The sequence below is a fragment of the Dendrobium catenatum genome, unplaced genomic scaffold (assembly GCF_001605985.2).
Source record: "Dendrobium catenatum unplaced genomic scaffold, ASM160598v2 fragScaff_scaffold_231, whole genome shotgun sequence".
Taxonomy (NCBI): domain Eukaryota; kingdom Viridiplantae; phylum Streptophyta; class Magnoliopsida; order Asparagales; family Orchidaceae; genus Dendrobium; species Dendrobium catenatum.
In genome coordinates this window covers 10983267-11007248 of record NW_021318693.1, presented here as the reverse complement: position 1 = coordinate 11007248, position 23982 = coordinate 10983267, and the positions used below count along the sequence as shown (strand labels likewise).

The following is a 23982-nucleotide window of genomic DNA, read 5'->3' as shown; positions in this document are numbered from 1 at the left end:
AAAATGTGCTAATTTTATATTATGCATATATCGTATTTGTTAAATATATCGTATCTTTATCCGTTCTTAGTAATACAACTGTCACAAGAGCCACCGTCTAAACTAGTACCAATGAAAGTATTCTTTTTCCATTTTCTTTTCCTTTTTCATAATCATTTTCATTTACATACATGAGTACATTGCGTCCCCAGCTAGTATTATAAGGGGTGTGCTCCATTAGTTAACATGCACATGAAATCATATCTATCTAGTCATTTCATTCTTATATCATTGATGAGCTTTATATGATAATATACAAAATAACATATAAATTTTCTTTAACTCAACATGATCAATCATTAAGTATGAGAAACATAAATCATGATCTAGTTAATCATAAAGATTTCATAAGAATACATTATCTTTCAAAACTTTTTATTGAAGAGAAAACAAAGTTATCACTGGAAATAAAGAAACATGAGTACTCACCTCAAAGTTGCATGCCTTAACAATCCACCTTAATTATTATTTCGCTTATGCCAACTTAACACCTATATAAAAACCTTGTTGTTAAAATTTAAATAATATATTGCTCTTAATTTCTTTAACTCAATTATTCTTTATTTTTAATGTTTTAAATTTCCTCCTAATTTAATTGTATTATATTATAAATATAAATATCTTTCTCTAAGTCGCTATTGAATATGCTTAAATAGCTCTTATATTTAATCTATTCTTAAAAGAATTTAATTAATGATAATTTTAATTCTCCCCTCTATAATTTAAAATGGTTAAAAAATAATATAATTATTACTATTTTTCAATATAAATACATACATACATCTAAATTTATATGAATTTTTAGTCATATATGCATGTCTATATCATTAAATATTTTAAATAATTTGTCAAAAATCTAATTATCCTAATTTTACAATTAGCTAGCATCATATTTAATTTCTATTTTTGTGAGCATAACATTTAAAATTTTTAAACATTAACTTAATATGTTTTAATTATATGATACAATTTTAAGAATTATCATTGCATTAGTCATTTACAAATAAATCTAAATACTCTTTATATCTCATAACTTATATTTTAAAATTTTTACTCATTATTCTAAAAAAATTAGATTATAAATTATACAATCATAGCGTAAATAATTAATCCTAATAAAGTCTTCAAGATTATAATTATCTCTATAAATTTAACTTAAAATTTTCTAAAAAAAAATTAACCTTTCTTTTCACATGTATTTTCTAAATTAACTCTCTTAATTTATAATTTAAAATTTAATAATACTTAAACAAAATTCCCTATCTTCTTCCCTTCACACACAACTCTTGCTTGCCAAAGCCATTTGCACGCATGAACGCCCGCTCTATCTCTCTTGGTTGTTCGCCTGATCGACGCTCAAGCTCTCTCTCTCTCTCTCTCTCTCTCTCCTTCCTCTCTTCTCTAATTTATAGAGACGTAGCTAGCGATCCGAACCCTTCGGCTTCCACTACACCAAAGGACGGGAGCGAGCTCTACATCTTCTGCTTCTTGAGATATGTACCGTTCAGGTTCCGTGATACGACATGATTAAAACAACCTTGAGTGTCTTCCTCATCTTCCTCATCTCCTTCGACTTCCTTGACTCCTTTGGCTTCCAAGCTACACAAAGCAACGCATTTGCTTTGTATTCGTCAGACGATTGCTTCGACTCCTTCACCTTCTTCGTCCTCTTTGTATCCCCGCGGCTCCAGGTAACAAAAGCATGTTCCTTTCGCTTTGTCTTCTTCATATTCTTCACATTATCGATCACTAGATTCAAGATATTACATGAATGCTGCCAAATCTTTTTTGCTTTGCCAATGGCCACAGTAATTCTACCACTTTCCTGAATTATTCAAAAATCCCCCTCAAATTGGTTGGTAGAAATCTATCATTCCCAGTTTGTCTAGAATATTTTTAAATATAAAATTACAAAGTCTTTTGGGTGAATATATCAGCAAGTTAACATCTTGTTTTGATAAAAGTGGTCCAATTCAACTCAATCTCCGGTTATTTATTTATTTATTTTATTTTATTTTATGAAATGCCTATCTTCCCATGTGTTTTGTTTGGTCATTTTGTATTGGATTGTGGGCCGCGCTAATCTTATAGTTATTATAATAATACATACTTATAGACCCTTCCCATTTAATCTTCAAATCTTTTAGTATTATTTTTAACCAAAAAAGTTCATATATATCTTGAGCAATCTCTCTACTCTTATTTGCTTTTCCCTTGAAATCACCTGTTGTTTTCTTACTTATCCATGTTATAAAATTTCAATCAGGTAATAGGTAGTAGTATGGAGTAGATCTTCTATCCACTAGTGATCATCGATCTTGCTTAAATTGGCTTATGAGGCTTATCACAAAAGCAATATCTAGACAAGATTGAGATATGTAGATATGTTTTCCAACCAATCCTTGTATCATCCTTTGTCGACTTTTATTCCTTCATCATTGTCAAGTTTCTAGCTTGGTTATGTTATTATAATTTCATATGGTTTGTCAAGCTATAAATAATTTTTTTTTTTGACTAAGCCTTTTCTATGCGAAGGAAGTATTTAAGCTTGTCAAGTTCTTTGATCTCAAATTATGTTGTTAGTTTTTTTCCGAGTGATTTCTTCTCTTCATGTTTAGTATACAGCAACATCAACATCATCAAGCCTTTGTACCACTACGTGGGGTCGGCTACATGAATCCTTTTTCGCAATCGTGTCTTGTTAAAAGCCAAATTCTCATTTAAATCTAATAAAAAAAAATATATTTTCTAATTTTTTCTAACCAAGTCTTTTTGGGTCTACCTCTACATTTCTTAACATAAGTCAAATTTAATACCTCATAATTCAAATCTAATACCTCTACTTTCCTAACCGGGTCATTGGAAGGCCTCCGTTTAATGTGACCAAACCATCTAAGGCGACTCTCTCTAATCTTATCTTCCACTGAAGCTACTCTAACCTTTTCACGTATATGCTCATTTTGTATCCTATCTCCGAGGTAAAACCGCTCATCCACCTAAGCATCCTAATCTCTGCAACACTTAACTTAGTATTATGCTTCTCTTTTAATGGCCAACATTCGACACCATAAAGCATTGCAGGTCTCACCACCATCTTATAGAATTTTCCCTTAAGTTTGAGGGGGACTTTTTTATCGCACAACAAGCCCGATGCATTCCTCGACTTCAACCATCCAACTTGAATTCTGCTAATAATATCCCCATCTATTTCATCATCACTCTGAACAATAGATCCAAGATATCTAAAACGTGTACTCTTATTAATGACTTGATCGCCCAAAGTCACAATCCCCTCACTATGTCTATTGCTACTAAAATTACACTCCATATATTCAGTTCTAGATCTTCTCTTCATCTTTTGTATCAAGCTTATTATATAAGTTATTAGAAGCTGCAAATTTTTTTTAGCTCGCTAATCGTTTTGTAATATATCTAATTCTTTTATAAGCATTATAAGTCTCAATAGGATTTAATTTTTACTGCATTTTTTCATATATATGTATTTTACTTAATAATCTTTTATGCTTTTTCACTAGGCCATCATATTTCTTATCAATATGCTATTTGTTTCTAAACTCTTCCAAAATTACTGCAGAGATCTTCTAGAGGAAGTTTGACTTCTCATACTTCATTAAATTTAGCTCAACTAAAAAATTTCAATTTTCCTGTCTTAGTAACCTATCTTGAACTATTGATAATTTTGCATTATTTAAATTCCACCTCCTTATTTTATTTTGGAAGAGTTGTTGTACCATCCGTAAAATAGGTTGTATTCAAAATATCTTTTGAAATGTGCTAGTAGGATATTTCGGTTGTATGGTACAGAAATAATGTAGGATTTGTGTTGAACCACCAGCTTAATTCAGAAATTATGCTATTAAGGAAGTTGACCACAATAAAACCTTGTGAAGGGCTTTTTCGGTCTAGATGGATGGTGGATGCAGATGACAATGTCAAAAGTGCATAAAAATGCCCTCCCTGGATTATCTGAGTAGACATATCTGGTTAATTGTGGCCATATGGTAGCTTGCGGACAAAGGATTGTCTACATATGGGTTTGCATTATTTCAGCCATCATTGTGATATATGCTGGTTAAAGTAGCACGATGCCACTGCTTAATTGTTTTGAAAGGATTTATGCTTAAATAGTGAGGGTAATGACCTTGTGTATAATTATGATGTCTAGGTGCTTGACTTTGATGTAGGCTTCAGTGTTTGATTGATTATATACTGTTTTACTGAACTGATAATAACATTCCGTGAATGCAACAACATTAATTTTTTATTGATTGTTTTTTTGGTTGTAGTTTCACGTGTCAAAAGAGTTATTTTAATCAGGCATCATAGTTTCTTATTTATATAATGTTAGAACTTTTTCTTTTTGAAAATTGCAGTCAGGTGACCAATGTCTATGCAAGTATTTATTGCCAGTTGGTGTGGGAAGGGATCCTATTCCACATGATGATAATTCTTCAAAATTACCTAGTGTCTCCCAAGGCATGAAGATCGTTGGAATTGATAATGCTGTGGAAGAACGTTTAAATATAACCGTTAATTCTGGCCAGGTAACCTTTTTTTGTTATTGTCGTATGTGCCATGCTACTCACGTGATGTTGATTCCGTAGGCAGATTATGATCAGTTTGTCTTTTAATTTGTCATATAATCTCCATGTTTTCTGTCAATTTACGCGCCTTCTCCCCTTGCAAATCTTTGTTCTATTTAGATAAGCAGAAGGTGGATGCTCTGATGTAATGCAGAGATTATTGATTTAAACTATACATAAATTGCCTGTTAGAGTTGGGTCGGTTGCATTTGTTAAATTAGTTGTAGAATTTTTTTAGGAAAGAGTTTTGAAAGTTGTGGGTGTTAGATTTTTCTCTCTTTAGAAAATGTTGGACAACAATTTTGTTACAACTACCAAATAGTAGATCTTCTATGAAACTCTTTCTCACTATAAAAGTTCTGAAAAATAGCAAGAGAGTCATAGCCAAACTTAAATTTGATTGTATAGTTTTATTAATTTTACTAGATTTTATTACCATCATGAAAATGTTACATAAAATAGCAGCTACAAAGAACTTACCAAAACAAATGCAAACAACTAAACTACATTGTATTAAGTTAACATAAGCTTAAGGAATAATGCCCATCCAAATGCAGAGTTAACTCTTGCTATGTCAAGAATGCCAAAGTAATAAGAAAACATATTGCGTTTAGCTCAAAAGCTCGAAATCTACTAAGCCTGAGGGAATGAAGAAATACTTTTATTTGATTTATGCCTCTTGAAGAAGCTAAGATATTTTTAGCCACTAAAGAAAGTAAACTTATGTTAAAATCTTGAGATTAGACAAACCTTGAATCATTAACAACCTCAGATTTTGAGTCATTATGAGTTAACATTGGGAAATACAATTGTGATTTCAAAGAGAGTGATGAAAGTAAGATTTATATATATATATATCTTAATGGTTTTATACTTGCACTAAAACTATACATCAAAACGTACAATAATTTTCACTTAGTATCAATCTTATCTTTTCCATTATTGAAACAACAATCTTAATAATATATAGTGAGCATTAAAGCTCTAAAGATAAATAATTTTAAAGTCATAATAAAAATATTAGAAAAATTGAAACAACATGATTTACTAATCCTAAATTGGATATGGGTATCTTAAAATAAAAAGAAAAATGATCAAAATGGTCCCTTGACTTCTTATGAAGGATTTTAATGAGAATTTGACTCATAATATAACACTAGAGAAAAATTATTCATATTGCCAACCCCACTTACTAGGATAAAAACTTGTTGTTGTTTGTCTCAATACCTTTTGTTACCTCCTCCCTGCTGACGAATATTTTCGTATCGACTCGACCTCGATTGAGCCCGACCATGCTTGATTGTGCTCAATTGACCCAATCGATCGTCGTCGAGACAAAATCAACTCAAATTAAACTCAAATTTAATTAAATTAAACCCAATTTAATTTAATTAAAATCAAATCAATTCAAACTCTGTCGAGCGTCGTCGAACCCAATTCGACGTGATTCGACACCGATTCGAGTTCAATTTCATGAAATTAAATTGATTGAACCCAATCGGACTCAAACCGACCCAAATTGGTTCGGGTCGAGTCCAATTCAGACTCAATTTCATCCCTAATTTGTCAATTTGGGCTAAATTTGATTCTCAAATCAGAAATTGAGATCAATGGCTCAGATTTTATCTTGAATTCTGCCCTAAATCCTTCGGTACACGCACGAGAGGCCGGATTGGTTCACTTGGGCGGCATTTCTTTGGCTGGACGTGCTCCTTTAAGGGCACGAAAGGAGAAAGGGGGAGCATTCGGCTCCCCCGTTTTTTGTTCTGTCCCGAACCAGAGAAGGGAGAGCACAGAAGAGAGGGAGAGGGGATTCCGCCCCCTTTTGCATCCGTCCCCAGGCGCGGAAGGAGGAGAGGTCGGCGGGAGCTCTTCCATCCATCCCGATCAAAACCGAGAGAAAGAGGGAGTCTTGCGGCCTCATGCGTGCGTCTTAGCCAAGAGGGAGTGCCGGCCAACTGCCGTCTTCCCTTTCTTTGGACTGAAAAGGGTTCTCTCTTGCTGCCATTGTTTTCTCCTTTCAATTGGAGAGCAAAAATTCCCTCTTGCTGCTTTTGGTAAGCTTCTGCTCCAAAATCTAGGGCAAAGGCATGCTGAAATCAGCCTTTGCTGCAGCCAAGAGAGGGTAGGAAGCCTCTATTTCCTTCCAAACCTTCTCCGACAACCTCAAAACAGTTCAAACTGCTGTTTGGAGCATTTGGACAGCAACCTAGGAGCTTGGACAGCGGCTTGGACATCAATTTGGAGCGCTAGGACAACCCGGGTGAGGTAAAATCCTAAAACTTAGTGAAACCTAGGATCCCCCAAGGCCATTGATGTGTGGATGACGTCCCCAAGCCATAGGTCCCTTAGAAACTTAAATTTATGCTTCCCCGAAATCCTATGATCGCTGTCCTCTTTGTAAACTTGGGGAAATCCGGTGATTTTTGCCAAGTTGCCCTCATGTGAGAACCAAAAGGAAATGACGATGCGCGTAGGGTTGTTGGATTGGTATCCAACGCTCTCAAATGCATGTAATAACATTCATGTTGTGTCCAATCCGTCGCCTACAATCATGCCTTAGGGTAGAGGCCATCATTTGATCTCAAAATCAATGGTGATGCATAGGTTTGGATTGTAATTAGTTGCATGCACATCTCATTTAAATACATTGTCATGACAAAATTTGACACCCAAATTTAGGAGAGTTTGTATTCATTAAAATTGATAATCTCTAGAGTTTTGTTTAATGTATGAATTAAATCTAATTGGTTTGGACTTTCTAGTCATTATGAGACATAGACTTTAAAGGGTCTATGTAGTAAACCTCACTACATTAATGATCAATTAGATTTATGTTTTGCATCACATGAAACTTAGAGTGTGGAGTGACAATCTTGAATTGATTGTTTGTTGAAGCAATCTAAGTATGTGAAAACGCTCATAAACTTGAAACCCATCCAAATGGTACGGACACTTCTTTCAAGTACAAGTCATGGCAAAAGTGACTAACGAGTTGCAAGAAGTGTGCGTATGTGGAAGTTTGTGAACTCTAGAAAGCTTTTTGTGAATGTTTGGATGTGGATTTAATCAACCATTGAAAATCAAATCATTGTGAGGTCTCCTATAGACTTTTCAAAGTCTATGTTGTAGATCCCACAAAATGTATTGTTGATTAAGTTCATGTACAACTTTGTGCAAAATCAAATACTTGATTGCTTTCAATTATCAAATTCTCTAATTTGGAGAGTCATCTACACATGATGCATGCACTCCTAGGTTCTTCTTAGATCATACCAAATTGATCTTACTTTTCCTAGAAATCATAAGGATCGACCTTTCCTATCCAAGTTTCTAAATCATACTAAAATTGGTTTAGAAACGTCTCCTAAAACCTTAGGAAATCAATTCTTCCCTCTCCTATTTGAGTCCAAAACACTCTAAAAGACGTAGGGGAATTCTCTTTCTCATGCACATCTACTTCCAAGTCTGAAGCTTAGAATTTCCTCAAAGTTCTAAGCTCTATGTTGCATGAGTTCCAACAAGTATAAAGAGCTTGCTTCCAAGCACTCTTTTCCCTTCATATGAAGTATTTTGGAGTCCCTATAAGGCTTCAAATGTTCTATTACATGAATCTCCAAGTCTTTAGGATCAAATCCTAAGTCCAACCCTTTCTTTGTTATGATATGAAAGTAGCAAGTGAGCTTCTCCCATTCGAGTTTCCTAATCATGTTAAAGTTGGTTTAGGAAACCTTTTCAAAGCCCTAAGGTGTTTCCTTCACTTATTTCTACAACTCAAAAGTTGTAGGAAATTCTCTCACTCTCCTAAACCCAAGCTAGGAGAGTGCATTTCCCTCTTTGTACAACAAATGCTCAAAGAACTTTCATTGATTTGCACCGTCTAAGTTGCATTTCCTTCACTCTTTCCTGCAAGTCAAGATTGTAGGAGAGCTTCCAAATCCATCTTCATGCTCTCAAACCCAAGTTGGGAGAATGAATTCCCCTCTTTGAACTCCAAATGTTCAAAGAGGTTTTAGAAGCTTGCAACCCAAAGTTGCATCTTCTCTTCTCCTTTCTACAACTCAAAAGTTGTACGAAAGTTTCATTCTCTCAACTCATGTTGAGAGCGAATCAATCTTTTTCCAAGTCATCTATTTGTTGAATAAAATTAACAAGTAGTTCAATCCAAAATCATTTCTTTGTTGAACCAAACTCAATAAATAATTTCATGTTAAGCAAGGGAGTCAAAATCCTAGCTTTTCTTTCATTCTCCTAACCTAAATTAGGTGAATGAATTCCTCTCTTTGGACACCCGAAAGTCCAAAGAATCCTTGATGTGTAGGCCAAAACTATACATCATACTTTTGTGTTTGCTTAATCTAAATCTAGCAAATCAAATACTCATTATTGAACATAAAAGTTCAATGATAATCCCTCTTGATTTGTAATCCTCAAAGTTACAAATCTTTCTCACATATTGAGCTAAATTCAATAAGTGACTCACATTTATTTGACTAATCCAAATTAAGCAAATGAAACCCAACTCCTTGAATACAAAAATTCAAGGAGACATCCTTTTGATTCGTAGCCTCAAAAGCTACTAATCTCCCTCATTTCTATAGGTTCCAAAGGCCTTAGAAGATATCATATTCTAGCCCAAAAGCTATAGGCTCCCAACTCTCCTCCAACTCCAAAGTTGTAGGAGATTTCCCTTCTCTTTAGCTCCAAAAGCTAGAGGGAGTTCTCCTACATTTAGCCCAAAAGTTAAATGTTGAGTTCCTTCTTTTTCTGCTTAGCTCCAAAGCTAAGGAGAATCCCTTAACATGTATCTCAAAAGCTACATGTTGGATACATTTCTTAGACCTAAAATCTAAGTAATCACTTTCATTCAACTCAAGTTGAGTGATCTCTCCTATGACATTTAAAAATGCTAAACTTATAGATGTCCCTTAGGAATTATCTAATCTGTTGAAGTCCATTCTACCCTATTGGATGAATTTCACCAAGTCCTAAGTATAACCCCTTAGGCATGTCTGTCTTACCCTATTAGATAGACACTTTTTCTTATCCAAACACTAAGAGAACTCCCAAATACCTAAAAATTACTTGGGTTCCTATTGATGCAATGATCAATCATCTCCCTCAAAAGATGAGATGCCTACATCATTGTATCTTAGGATTCATAAGTAACAGACTTGCCCAAAAGCAAGAGGTGGTTACTTTATGGGTTCTTCATAACCCTCCTAAATATGAAACATTTAAAAATCAAATAAAATCTTTAAGTCACAAACAACCTACAGTGAAATCACCCTTGAATAAAGATTAAATATCTTTAATCCAAAATAAAACCAAACATCTTTAGTGTGATATGCTACACAAGCCTCACACACTTAGGTGCACAGCCCCTTAGGCATACTAGGATTAGGATTTTTCTTTTCTGCGCATGTGTTTGATGTTGTGGTGTGATTGCCATTGGATTGTCTGCGTTGTGGGCACTTGCCCTTAAGTGGATAGCGTAGAAATGTACTTGTTCTTCTTGCAGGTGGTCATATCTAAAAGGGGCGCGCTCATAAATAATAAACTGCTTGCATGACAGGTGCTGCTTAAAATCCCCTAAAGATGTGGCCAATAGGGTAGAACCAGATGTTTGACACTTTCAGTGCTAAACAAAATTTTGAATGTAATGTTTTATTATATGAATTGCCTCTAATCCATTGCAGGTTTGAGTCTTTTTTCTTTTTAAACATGTATTTGATAGAATTGTAATAGTATCAAACTTGTGGGGGTTTGGAGCAAAAGAATGAAGTGGACTAGAAGGATGTACCTATCAAAGGTAAAGCCCAATGTCCATTCAGAAGTCAAGAGCCTGAAGAACCCCCCATAAGTAGAGTCTGTAATAATTTGACTGGTTGTATAATGGTAGGCAACTCAGCTGTCAAACATGTTTGTAATAACTCTGTTGACTTAAAAAAAAATTCAAACCAGCAACCGCCTCTGCCGGCCCCACTTCACGTAAAAAACGCACCTCTTCGTAGGCACCGACAATTCAAAGCGATAAAAAGGAAGGAATCCCGTGAAAAAAAAAACTTACGCTCAGTTCTTCGTGGTCGTTCGTTTTCGTTGCTTCGCGGAAGGCAAAGCCTCGCATGCTTCGCTTCTCCGACTCCAACATTGCTGTTTGACTTCGTTGCTTCGTGAGAGGCATCTAGGGTTCGCCCTTCATCTTCTCTCTCCGTTGCTGCTGTTCGCCTTCGGTGCTTCACAGGAGGTGTAGAGAGATGGTTTGAAATCGAAGACCCTATGCCGTCGACCTTAGGTCCGGGTAGGAAGAATTACAGTAGTGCTGTCCCGATTTCTCCCTTGGTGGGGAGGAGACGCCGGGAAACTGCTAAAATTTTGAGAGAATTATTCAACTTTAAAAAAATTTTTTTAGTATAGTAGTTAAATTTAAATCTTTGATTAATGAAATAAAAAATTTTTATTATTCAAAGTTAATTTAAATTTATTGATTGATAAAAAAAAATCAAATCAAAATCAAATAAAGTTTTAAAATTTGAGAACTTTTTTAAATTTTGAAAGTTCTTAAATCCGTGAGCATTTGAAATTAAAAAAAAAATTAAAAATATGTGAGCATTTTTAAATGAAAATTCTGGATCCGAAAATTTTAAAATGTGAGATCAAGTTTTTACAAAAAATTTTAGAATGATTTGTATTCAAGAGCTATTGATTAAAATTCAAGAATATTAAAATTTAATGGTTAATTAGAACAATTATAAAACAAATGCAATAAATCAAAATGGAGGAGGGGAAGAATATTTTGTTTTACTATTTGACATATACAGACCCAACCATGTACAAAAATTTTGAAATCTCAAACAACTGTACAAGCCATCTCAAACTCTCCAAAACTTTCAAATAAAAGCTCTCACAAACTGTACAAATTCTCCAAACAACTTAGAAAACTTCAAACTCCTTTATATGCTCTTCAAGGCGCCCCTGTACAAGCTCTTACAGCTACTTGTGGACCCTATCCTCTGCAATTGCAAACTCTGGCTAAGAACACCTGCAAACAACCAAATGAAAAGTCAGTATATCATAAATAAATTGAATGAATACTGATAAATCTAAGCTACTAAGGTATAACATAGTACTGGAAAGTACGAAAAAGCTAGTAGAGCAAAAATGCTAGAAACAGGCAGAACAATGGACTACTGTAGTAGGAGAAAGACAACGAGCACAAAATAAAAGAACAAAAACACTAATCCAGTGTCCCTTTCAAATTCTCTAAATAACAAATCATAAAAAACTGACATCCTCTTAACAAACACACATTCAAATCTAAACAAAATTTTTGGGTAGCCCTTTTTATAAGAACTTGGTTGTAAGACCCACTACCCGGCAACTTTCGTAGGAAAGTCGTAAGCCCGACCTTAGGGGGAAATTTTAGGTAAAAATTGACCTAACTTCTAATCTCTAATTAAAACTATCCCGGCCACTTCTAATATAAGTCGTAAGTTCGACCTCTGAAGGAAATGTTTAGGTGATAATACAACCCTAGACCCCTCACTCGGGCATTTTAGTCTAAAAGGGCTAGGTTGTAAGACCCACAACTCGGGCCACTTAGCTTAAAGTGCTTTGTCGTAAAACCCATCATTAGACAACTTCTAAGGAAGCAATAAGACCTACCCAACTAAAAATATTTGGGCTATCTTCAATGAAGGCCGTAAATCCCACTAATTCAGGCTACTTTCTATGAAAATCATAAGTCCCAAACAAAAATTCAAACTTTTGGGCATCCTATTCTATTGGATTAGGTTGTAAGACCCGTTTTTGGGCAACTTCTAATTGAAGTCGTAAGCCCAACGTTTTATGAAAATTACTAAATAAATGGCAATGAACCTAAAACCCAAATAATCTAATTCAAACCTACGAGCATCCTAGCCTATAGGGTTAGGTTGTAAGGCCCACCTTCGTGCTACTTTCTATGAAAGCCATAAATCCCAATTTAAATCAAATATTTGGGTTACTTTCTACGTAAGTCATAAATCCCAATCTAGATTTAAATTTTCAGGCAACTCCTAATTGGAGCCGTAAGCCCCAAACTAAATAAATTAACGGGCAACTTCTAAGGAAGCCATAAGCCCCAACCCAAATTAAATTAAAACTAAAATCAGCATCTAACCACTTCAGTCTACTCGGGATCCTTAAGAGGAAGCATCCCATGGCTGCTAATCAGATTTTCTAGACACTACGATCAATGATTATTAGTGTTGGTAGACTGAAACCTACGGTATACCCGGGACGACGGAATCATGGGATCTTGATAGGGTTTACCTCCACTTCCTCCATTATTGAGACTAAAAATATCTAAAATTTATTCATCCTTAATCGAGAGTTCTCTCTTACATAATAAGAGGGGTAATTAACTATGAGTGCTTGCCCTCATAGGAAGTAAGAACCCCAGATCTAAATAAACCCTGACATTACCCTCAGGGGAAATCTGGTTAACTACAATCTGACTTAAGGGAAATGGAATCCTACAATTGCAAAGCAGGATTCATTCATTCGTGCCATTTTTCTTGAGCCAACAGATTTCTGATGACTAGACCCACTCTCACTGGTCGTCTAGCTAAATGGGCTGTCTTGCTAATGAAATTTGACATAACATATATGCCACAAAAAGCGGTGAAAGGACAGGCTCTAGCTGATTTTCTAGCAGCCCATCCTCTACCTGCAGGTTCTCCACTTAACGATGAATTGCCAGATGAGCAAACACTTGAAGTGGAAGAAAAAAAAAATCTGCAAGAATGGGAGCTCTATTTCGATGGAGCATTAATCTCTTATTATGAGTATGCATTGAAACTCCTATAATAAATTCCTGAGGTAACTCTCACTAGAATTACGCGTAGTGAAAATGGTAAAGCTGATGTGCTTGCAAAGCTAGCTAAAGAACTAGCAAATTCGCAGGAGGATCCAATTCTCATAACTATTCAAAACAGACATGCATTAACTCCTGCAATTATACAAGATGATAAAGGGGAAGAAATGCGAAAGAGCTTGGCTATATCTGATGAAAATGATTGGAGAGATCTATTCATCAAATATTTCAAAGGGAGATTACCCGAAAATAAATCCACAGCTTCTCAAATAGCACGAAGAGCACTAAGATATGCTTTTGTGAATGATACATTATATCGTAGATCATTTGATCAAATGTGGTTACGATGTTTGGGTCCCGATGAATCCCAAAAAGTTATAAGTGAAGTACATGAATGATTGTGTGGTGTACACCAATCTGGACCAAAAATGAAAATCAAAATCAAACGTATGTGATACTACTGGCCAAGTATGGTTCAAGACTGCATCAACCATGCTAAAAAGTGTCATCAATGTCAAGTTCATGGAGATATCATGCATCGACCTCCTAATCCGCTACACCCTACAGTAGCGTCATGGCCATTTGAAAGTTGGAGTACCGATATAATAGGTCATATAGAACCACCATCTTCTTTAGGACATCGGTTCATCTTAGCTGCCACTGACTACTCAAAATGGCTGAAGCAATTCCCTTACGAGAAGTTAAAGCAGACATTGTGATCAAATTCTTCCGAGATAATATTGTCTATCGTTTTGGCGTACCTCGTTGAATTATATCAGACAACGGTACAGCCTTTAAAAGTGCCAAAATTTATCGATTTATAGAACGTCATAAAATAGACTGGCGGTATTCATCGATATATAACCCAAGAGCCTATGGTTTGGTCGAAGCATTTAACAAGACTTTGGTCAAACTGCTCAAGAAAATTCTCTCTAAAAATAAGAGAGAGTGGCACGATAAATTGACAGAAGCTCTCTGGGCATATCGTACCACTTATAAAACTGCAACGCAAGCCACCCCATATTCGCTAGTTTTTGGAACCGAGGCAATATTACCTCTCGAGGTTGAGCTACCGTCTCTTCGTATTGTTGTTCAATATGAATTAACCAAAGAAGAAAACGATCTTCTACGACTTGAAGAACTTGAAGCCCTTGATGAAGTTTGACTTCAGGCTCAGCAAAGTCTAGAATCCTACAAAGCAAGAATGATTAGGGCTCATGATAGAATGGTTCGCCCTAAAAGTTTCAAAGAAGGTGAGCTTGTTCTGGTTCGCCGAAGACCTATAATCCCTCACCGTCGCCTTGGCGGTAAATTTGATCCGATATGGGAAGGACCCTTCATCATTGAAATAGTGTATGAAGGAGGTGCCTAATAACTTATAGACCTGAATGGTCAAAGTCCTATGCCACCAATTAATGGTCAATATCTAAAGAAATATCATACATAAAAGAATGTTATGTATGAAAATCTGCATACTAGGCAGAAGTTTTCCAAATTCCCTCCTGAAAGACAAGAGGCAAATTTTTATATCTCCCCTATAAGGAGCAAAATAATATTCACTCCCCTCCTGAAAGACATGAGGCAATTTTTATATTCTCCTATAATGGGAGAAATAAAATTCACTCTCCTCCTGAAAGACAGGAGGATAGTTTTTTATTATCTATTACAATGCATGAGATAAATTCAATCCCCTTCTAAAAAGTTGGGAGGTAATTTTATCCCCTTTACCAAATAAAAATAAAGAAGTTATGAAAAACTTTTATGCTCATAAACCTATGGGTCGAGCTAAAATCCACAAAAGTTCAACAAGCCTAAAGGCCGAACTTTGAAATCCTCTATGCTCATAAACCTATGGGTCGAACTAAAATCCACAAAAGTTCAACAAGCCTAAAGGCCGAACTTTGAAATCCTCTATGCTCATTAACTTAAGGGTCGAGCTAAACCCATTGGTTTGATAAGCCTAAGGGCTGAACCTCTAAAAATTTATATGCTCATCAACCTAAGGGACAAGCTAAATCCACAAAGTTCAACAAACCTAAGGGCTGAACTTTGCAAATCTTATATGCTCATAAACCTAAGGGTCGAGCTAAAATCGACGAAGTTCAACAAGCCTAAGGGCCGAACTTTAAAATCTCACATGCTCATAAACCTAGGGGTCGAGCTAAAATCCATTGGTTCAACAAGCCTAAGGGCCGAATATTTGAAATCTTCTATGCTCATAAACCTAAGTGTTGTGCTAAATCCATGAAGTTCAACAAGCCTAAGGGCCGAACCTCTAAAATCTCTTGAGCTCATAAACCTAAGGGTCGAGCTATTTTTCATCAACATATCTAAAGAATTGAAATCATATGATCAAAGTTTGCAACGAATTTCTTGTGTGAAAGTCACACAACAAATTCGTTGGGAGGCAATTTGTTGACTTAAAAAAAATAGAAAAAAAAATTCAGACTAGCAACCGCCTCTGCCGGCCCCACTTCATCGAAAAAAATGCACCTCTTCGGAGGCACCGATAATTCAAAGCGATAAAAAGGAAGGAATCCCGTGAAAAAAAAACTTACACTCAGTTCTTCGTGGTCGTTCAGTTTCGTTGCTTCGCTGAAGGCAAAGACTCGCACGCTTCGCTTCTCCGACTCCAACATTGCTGTTCGACTTCGTTGCATCGTGAGAGGCATCTAGGGTTCGCCCTTCATCTTCTCTCTCCGTTGCTACTGTTCGCCTTCGGTGCTTCACAGGAGGTGTAGAGATTGCACTGGTCGCTCCTTCCGCTCCTTCGCCTCTACCTCTTTCTCCGACCGACCCTAGCAGGCCGAACCTAGAAGCCCAATCGACTTCGCTCCTTCGGCTCCAGTGGTTGCCCGACTCTTCTCCTTGTGCATGGTCGGCCCTAGCCCGATCGGGCTCTACCCGATCCCCTCATTCCTCTCTTCCTCTCTTATATTATATATAATATATAATAATAATATAGTATTATATATTATATTGTAATATATTATATAATTGTTATATATAAATATAATTAAAAGTGACATAATATTAATATATATATATATAGTGATTTTTATGCAAGAGCGAAGACCCCTGGCGTCGTTACTTAGTCCGACCGGGATGCTTTGAAATTGAAGACCTGCTCCCGTTATTTTTAATCCGGGCAGTAGTTTGAAATTGAAGACCCGCCCATGATCTTGACTGGGCGATGTTTCACAATTCGAAGACCTCAGCAGCCGATCTTAGATCCTGGTGAGATAGTTTGAAATCGAAGACCCTATGCCGTCGACTTAGGTCCGGTAGGAAGAATTACAGTAGTGCCTGTCCCGATTTCTCCCTCGTGGGAGGAGACGTCGGCGAGGTTGCCAAAATTTCGAGAGAAATTATAACTTTTTTTTTAAAATTTATTGAGAGCAGTAAATTTAAATCTATTGATTAATCAAATAAAAATTTTTTATTATCAAAGTAATTTTAAATTAATTGATTGATAAAAAAAAATAAAACCAAAATCAAATAAAGTTTTAAAATTGAAACTTTTTTTAAATTTTGAAAGTTCTTAAATCCGTGAGCATTTGAAATAAAAAAAAAAAAATTAAAAATATGTGAGCATTTTTAAATGAAAATTCTGGATCCGAAAATTTTAAAATGTGAGATCAAGTTTTACAAAAAATTTTAAAATGATTTGTATCAAGAGCATTAATTAAAATCGAGATATATAAAATTTAAGGTTAATTAGAACAATTATAAAACAAATGCAATAAATCCAAAATGGAGGAGGGAAGAATATTTTGTTTTACTATTTGAACATATACAGAACCTAACCATGTAAAAATTCAGAAATCTCAAACAACTATACAAGTATCTCAAACTCTTAAACTCTCCAAAACTCTCAAACGAAAGCTCTCACAAACTGTACAAATTCTCCAAAACAACATAGAAAACTTCAAACTCCTTATATGCTCTTCAAGCGCCCCTGTATTAAGCTCTTACTGCTACTTGGGACCCTATCCTCTGCAATGCAAACTCGCTACGAACACCTCAAAACAAGCCAAATGAAAAGTCAGTATATCATAAATAAAATTGAATGAATACTGATAAATCTAAGCTACTAAGGTAGAACATGTATTGAAAGGTACGAAAAAACTAGTAGAGCAAAAAAGCTAGAAACAGGCAGAACAGTGGGACTACTGTGTGAGATAGGAGAAAGGACTACGAGCACAAAATAAAATAACAAAAACACTAATCCAGTGACACTTTCAAATTCTCTAAATAACAAATCCTAAAAAACTGACATCCTCTTAACAAACACACATTCAAATCCAAACAAAATTTTTGGGCAGCCCTTGTTTATAAGAACTTGTGTTGTAAGACCCACTACCTGGCAACTTTCGTAGGAAAGTCGTTAAGGCCGACCTTAGGGGGAATTTTTAGGTAAAAATTTGACCTAACTCCTAATCTCTAATTAAAAACTTCCCGCCCACTTTTAATAGAAGTCGTAAAGTCCGACCTCTGAGGGAAATGTTTAGGTGATATAACAACCCATAACCCCTACGGCAATCCTAGCCTAGAAGGGCTAGCGTGTAAGACCCACAAACTCGCGGCCACTTAGCTTAAAGTGCCTAGGTCGTAAGACCCATCATTAGGCAACTTCTAAGAAGCAATAAGACCAACCCACTAAAAATATTTGGAGCTACCTTCAATGAAGGCTGTAAATCCCACTAATCGGGCTACTTTCTATGAAAATCATAAGTCCCAAAACTAAATTCAACTTTTGGGGATCCTATTCTATATATGATAGTTGTAAGACCCGTTTTTGGGCAACTTCTAATTGAATCGTAAGCCCCAACGTTTTAGGAAAATTACTAAATAAATTGTAATGAACCTAAAACACCAAATAATCTAATTCAAACTACGGGCAATCCTAGGCCAATAGAGTTAGAGTTGTAAGCCCACCTTTGGGCTACTTTCTACGAAAGCCATAAGTTCCCAATTTAAAATCAAAATACTTGGTTACTTTCTACGAAAGTCAATAATTCCCAATCTAGATTTAAATCTCCGGGCAAACTTCCTAATTGAGCCGTTAAGCCCTAAACTAAATAAATTAACGAGCAACTTCTAAGGAAGCCATAAGCCCCCAACCAAATTAAATTAAAATTAAAATTAACATCTAACCACTTGAGTCTACTCGGGATCCCTAAGAGGAAGTAACCCATGGCTGCTAATCAGATTCCCTGAACACTACGATCAAAATGATTATAGTGTTGTAACTTGAATCCTACGTATACAGGGACGACGGAACCATGGGATCTTGATCGGGTTTACCTCCATTTTCCCCATTATTGAGACTAAAAATATCTAAAATTTATTCATCCTTAATCGAGAGTTCTCTCTTACATAGTAAGAGGGGTAATTAACTATGAGTGCTTGCGCTCATAGGAAGTAAGAACATCAGATATAAATAAACCCTGACACTACCCTCAGGGGAAATCTGGTTTACTACAATCTAACTTAAGGGAAATGGAATCCTACAGTTGCAAAGCAGGATTCATGCATTCATGCCATTTTTCTTGAGCCAACAAACTCGCACTCTATTTAAATTCCCTGCACTTTATTCATAAATAAAAGCATGTTTGATTGTTTACCTGATTGTGCAATAGAAATGCATCTTTTTCCTAGGTTTCTTTCTTTGCTTTTGCTTGGGTGTGACTTGGACTGTTTGATGCGGTAGGCTCTTAGGACAAAAATAAGATTTCTACCTATTAAAATGTAATCAATCTAAAAATTGATTTATGCTCCACGATTTTCTAATAAATAAGAAAATCTTGCATGGCTCCCTTTAAAGGAGCCAAGTTTTCTAAAAATTAAAACAATCATGCATAGCCCAAAACATGTTGCATATAGAAAGCCCTCACTTAAGGATTAAATAACAAAAAAATCTTTTTCTTTATGATTCAGCATATACATACCTACATGCATAGGCATCTTGGCCTAAAATCCAAGCTATAAGTCCTACCTTTTAAATAAAAATGACCATCCACTCTACATTTGCATTGAGACCAAGACATGATTTTAAAAGCGATTAGGAGGGTCTAGCTGATAGTCCCTTCCAGGCGGGACAGTAAATCCATAGGTCGGGCAGGCTATGCCTCTTGTGAGGTGTAGTTAAGCCCCTTTGCACTCGTTAGATTTAGGTTCGAGGCACTACCTATCGGTAGTCCTCACCTTAGTTTTAGGGTTTGAGGCATGGGTTGATTCTAAATTACCCTATAAGCCCTCACATTTCGGGCAATTCATATAACATATGTTGAAGGAATGTAAGCTCTAACATTATAATAAAAATGTCAACTTAAACCAAAATTAGAGCTCTAAAATGTAAAGCCCAACATAGGATAGTTTGAGCACCTCTGAGTTTCCCTCAGAATCAAGTGCTCCTACTTCACCTTCTTTGCCCCTCATTCCAAGAAATCTAATTTCTAAGTTGATCAACTCCTCTCTGAAATTCCTAAAATACCAAATCCTCTAACTAAGACTTTCATGGATTTCAAAAATCAAATATTAGCCAATGTTTAAATGACTTCAAAAAGAAAGCAAAACCACTAGTTTAATCAAAAGTTTTCCCAAGCCAAAACTTGGGATGTAAGCCCTAATGGGACGTCTATACTCCATAAATAAAATAAATCCCGCTCGACCAAATATCGAGTGGGGGAATCTCTGTTAATAATTGTAAATTTTATCATTGAGTCCATAAGGAAATGATATTTTTATCATTCGGGATAATATATCACGTTCTTATGTCGTACTCGATTGTAAAATATGCAATCCGTTTGAGGATACAAAAATTCTCCAACACTCTCTCTTTGATTGATCATATTTATGTCATATGCGTAATCGTTTACTCGGTAGGTTGCACCCATTAAGTTATTATTTTGCAAACTCATACCTATTATTTTATGATTTTCAAGTTATTAGCTATGCACTTCATGATTTATCACTTGACAGTGCACTTCACTTTCTTACGAATACTCATGCTCCCTGAAATTAAAATTTTTATTTATTTAAGTAACAAAGCTAGTCTTTTTTTAAAGTTTGTCATTGCATTGAGTTACCTACATTTATGATGTAGGCAAAGGGGGGGGGGTCAAAACAAGATGAGTTGAAATTTTTTGTAAGTTCTACTTGAGTCAGCTCATTAATGAGTCTCTTCTTATGTTTCAGCTCATAAATGCTTTCCCACTACTTAATTCAGCTCATAATTTGTGTATTTATTGCCAAATCTACTTTTTGCTTTGACTCTTTGGTTTCTCCACTAGTGTCTCTTCTCCTCCTCTTTGGCTATTCGTTTTCTTGTGATGGCTGTTGCTTTCTTATGCTTTGTCTCTTGGGTTTCCGTGGTTGGTTGTTGGTTTCCCTGTGCTGGGAGAAATTTCGTTCCTTTGCTCCCTTGGTTCCGTGGTTGGCTGTTGGTTTCCTGTGTTGGGTGGCTTTCCCGTGCCTTGCCCTTTGGTTCCCGCGGCTGCTGCTTGGTCCCCGTGCCTTGCCCCTTGGATTCCCGTGGCTGCTGCTTGGTTCCTGCGGTTTTTCTTCTTTGTTTGGAGGCTTTTGGGCTGCTGTTGGGAGGTTTTTGGGCTGCTGTTTGGAGGCTTTTGGGCTGCTGTTTGGTGGCTTTTGGGCTGCTGTTTTGGAGTAACTTTTGGCCTTTTATCTTCCTATTTTAATTAGGATTTTAATGAAGATATGGTGGCTATTTAGCTGCCCTCTTTTGGCTTATATAAGGACTGATTTGTGTATGTTTAAAAAATGGATATGTGAGTTATTTTTGGAAGCCATAACCTGCTGGTTTGTTGTTTGGAAAAGCTTGTGAGCTTTTTCCAACTCTCCTCCTTCCTCTCCTCTTTGAGAGAGCTTGCGAGCTTGTCTCCATTTCTTCTCGGCTTCTTATCTCTTTCTTCTACCCGCAAGTTTACACCTCACCTGTATCCTTCTTCTAATGGATGAAAGCAACTTCAGGTGTTTTGTTTGAGTCGTTTGTAAGAGTCAAAAGTTTGTAAGTCATCTTTATTATAAAAAGTGTCTTTTGGGTATTTTTGAGTATTTTATGTTTTTTATATCTCCTAGGAAGGTTTTAATTTTTCTAGCAAATACATCAATCTATAATCAGAAATGCTTATGATAGCTAGGAACTAGCATAAATATTCATCCCTTAGATATGTCGTGTGTGTCTAATATAATTCACTACTTATGATGGCCATTGAATATAAATATATATGCACGACATAATTTAAAGCTGAAGTAAAATATTTCATGTTAATAAATAAATGAACCAAGTAAATGAATATTATGAAAATACTTGTCTCCAAAATAGTGCTTTGACTCTTTAGATCTTATCCAAAATGTTTTACTAGAGTGATTTTTTTTTTGAATCAGAAGGGAATAAATTGAGCACATTAGATATCTTGGACTAAAATAACCCTTTACAAATAGTCTATGAATCTTTTTACTTTTTTCTCTATAGGTATTATATCATAATAGTTGTTTGCCATGATAGATAAAAATTTTCAAATATGAAAATTATTTTCTTGTACTTATTATACAGTAGAGTTCAACAACAACAATTAACTACAACAAGCTTTTATCCCACTATGTGGGATCGGCTACATGAATCCTTTTTCATCATTGCGTCCTGTTATTATACAAAAGAGTTCATGAAAAAAAAATATAAATGAAAAGCTATCAATGTAATCAAATGAAATACTATGAATAAGTAAAGCATATTCTATAATATATTATTAGCAATTAAAGTACACAAACAAGTAGCAAGGAATAAGCCCCTATCAAACAAGGGTATGTTTATCTATTAGCCAATAAAAATAACCTACCAAACATAGACCATAGCAGTTCAATATTTTGATTATGATGTTGGTATTTCTCTCTCATCTTATGGTGCTCCATAAACCTTTGATTTAAATGAATCTCGATTAATCATATATTCAAACATTAAATGACAAATGCACCCAATTAAAACATATCCCCATAAGAAGCAATTTTAAAGGTTCCTCTTATTTATATTCCATAATTAATTCCAAATGATAGCGAATTAATCAATACTTCATATATAAATTATTATTGAACATGGACTTATGAAATCCATAATGCCCCTTTGAGATTCAGTTTTTTTTATATAATCCTTTCATCATTTTAATTACATAATGCTTATGCTAATTTATTCTAATACTCCAAATTATTTCATTTTATTCATACTAACCAAGTATCAACATATATTCTCTCTAATAATCCCAAATAATCCTTAAGAGATTATCATTAATAAAACTATTTGATAACATATCTAAAACTATTTGATACAATACCTTATTTTTAATCACAAAATCATGACGATTATATCCTAAATATACAACAACAACAACAATACCAAGCCTTTGTCCCACTATGTGGGCTCGGCTATATGAATCCTTTTTCGCCATTGTGTCCGGTTAAATAGATTGTATTGTTTTTAAAAAGAGATTAGAATGATACAAATGATATATTCATATATTTGAAGCATTACCTAATAACCAGGATTAACCTACATAGAAGTTTTTCTTTCACAACATAATTTAATCTGTATCCTAAAGACAACCACTGAGTTATTATGAATCTTAAAGAATAAAACAAAAATTGTAGTTTTACCTTATACAACATAGATGATTAAGAAAAGCCATCCATGTGAAACCCTTACTCTGACTTCCTCATTACCCCTTTCTTTTACTCGTCTTCTTCCACTGCAAGCCCCAGGCCACTTCCTGCTGTAGTTGCCGAGTGAAGTGCATTTAGGAAGGTCGCAGCCCCTGCTGTGGTTTGTATGACCTAGGGGAGAATGCATCCTTTCTTACTGTGGAAGATAATAATGCATTGGTTTCTCTACTACTGATATGCACTTACCCGATGTCTCTCCCTCTTTCTTTATCTCTGCACACAATTGCCTCCTCCCTTGTTGTACTCTTGGTCTCCTCTACAGCTGAAGGAAGCATCCAAGACCCATACTCTCTCTATCTCACTCGCCTGCCTTGTTCGCTACTCTTGCCGATGCCTAAACAATCCAGATTCAGATATTAAGTAGGACGTGAGAGGCAGTGAGGAGAAATTGGGTTTGGTTTAGCCTTTTCAGTTCAACAAATCAAATGAAAAAAAAAAAAGAAAAAAAATTCTGGTGGTTACAGGTGTCTTTTATGTCATTTGGTGAACAAAAGAAAAATAGAAGCTTGTCATATCCGGAGATTTTTGTGTAATTTTACCTCTATAGATATGTAAAATTGTGTTTTTTTTTCAAATTATTGCATTTATGCCACTGGTGGTCCAAACATTATCTTGCTAGTTGGTTAGCTTCTAGACGGTTACTCCAACAATCTGCTTGACAGAGGTGCTCTTTCAGTTTTCTTCAGCATTTAATGAATTGTACTTCGAATAATGCCTTTTTTTCCTTTCTTGATGCCCACCTTTCTT

General features: G+C 35.4%; 1 protein-coding gene across 2 annotated transcripts in view; it reads left to right on the top strand.

Moving 5' to 3' along the window:
* LOC110111639 (anaphase-promoting complex subunit 1) overlaps positions 1-23982 on the top strand; it is a 177681-nt gene that overhangs the window by 29472 nt on the left and 124227 nt on the right. For both annotated transcript variants that reach the window (XM_020843595.2, XM_028693179.1), the window contains one exon: positions 4434-4604. In XM_020843595.2, coding sequence (XP_020699254.1) covers positions 4434-4604 — 171 coding nt within the window. The remainder of the gene's footprint in view (positions 1-4433; positions 4605-23982) is intronic.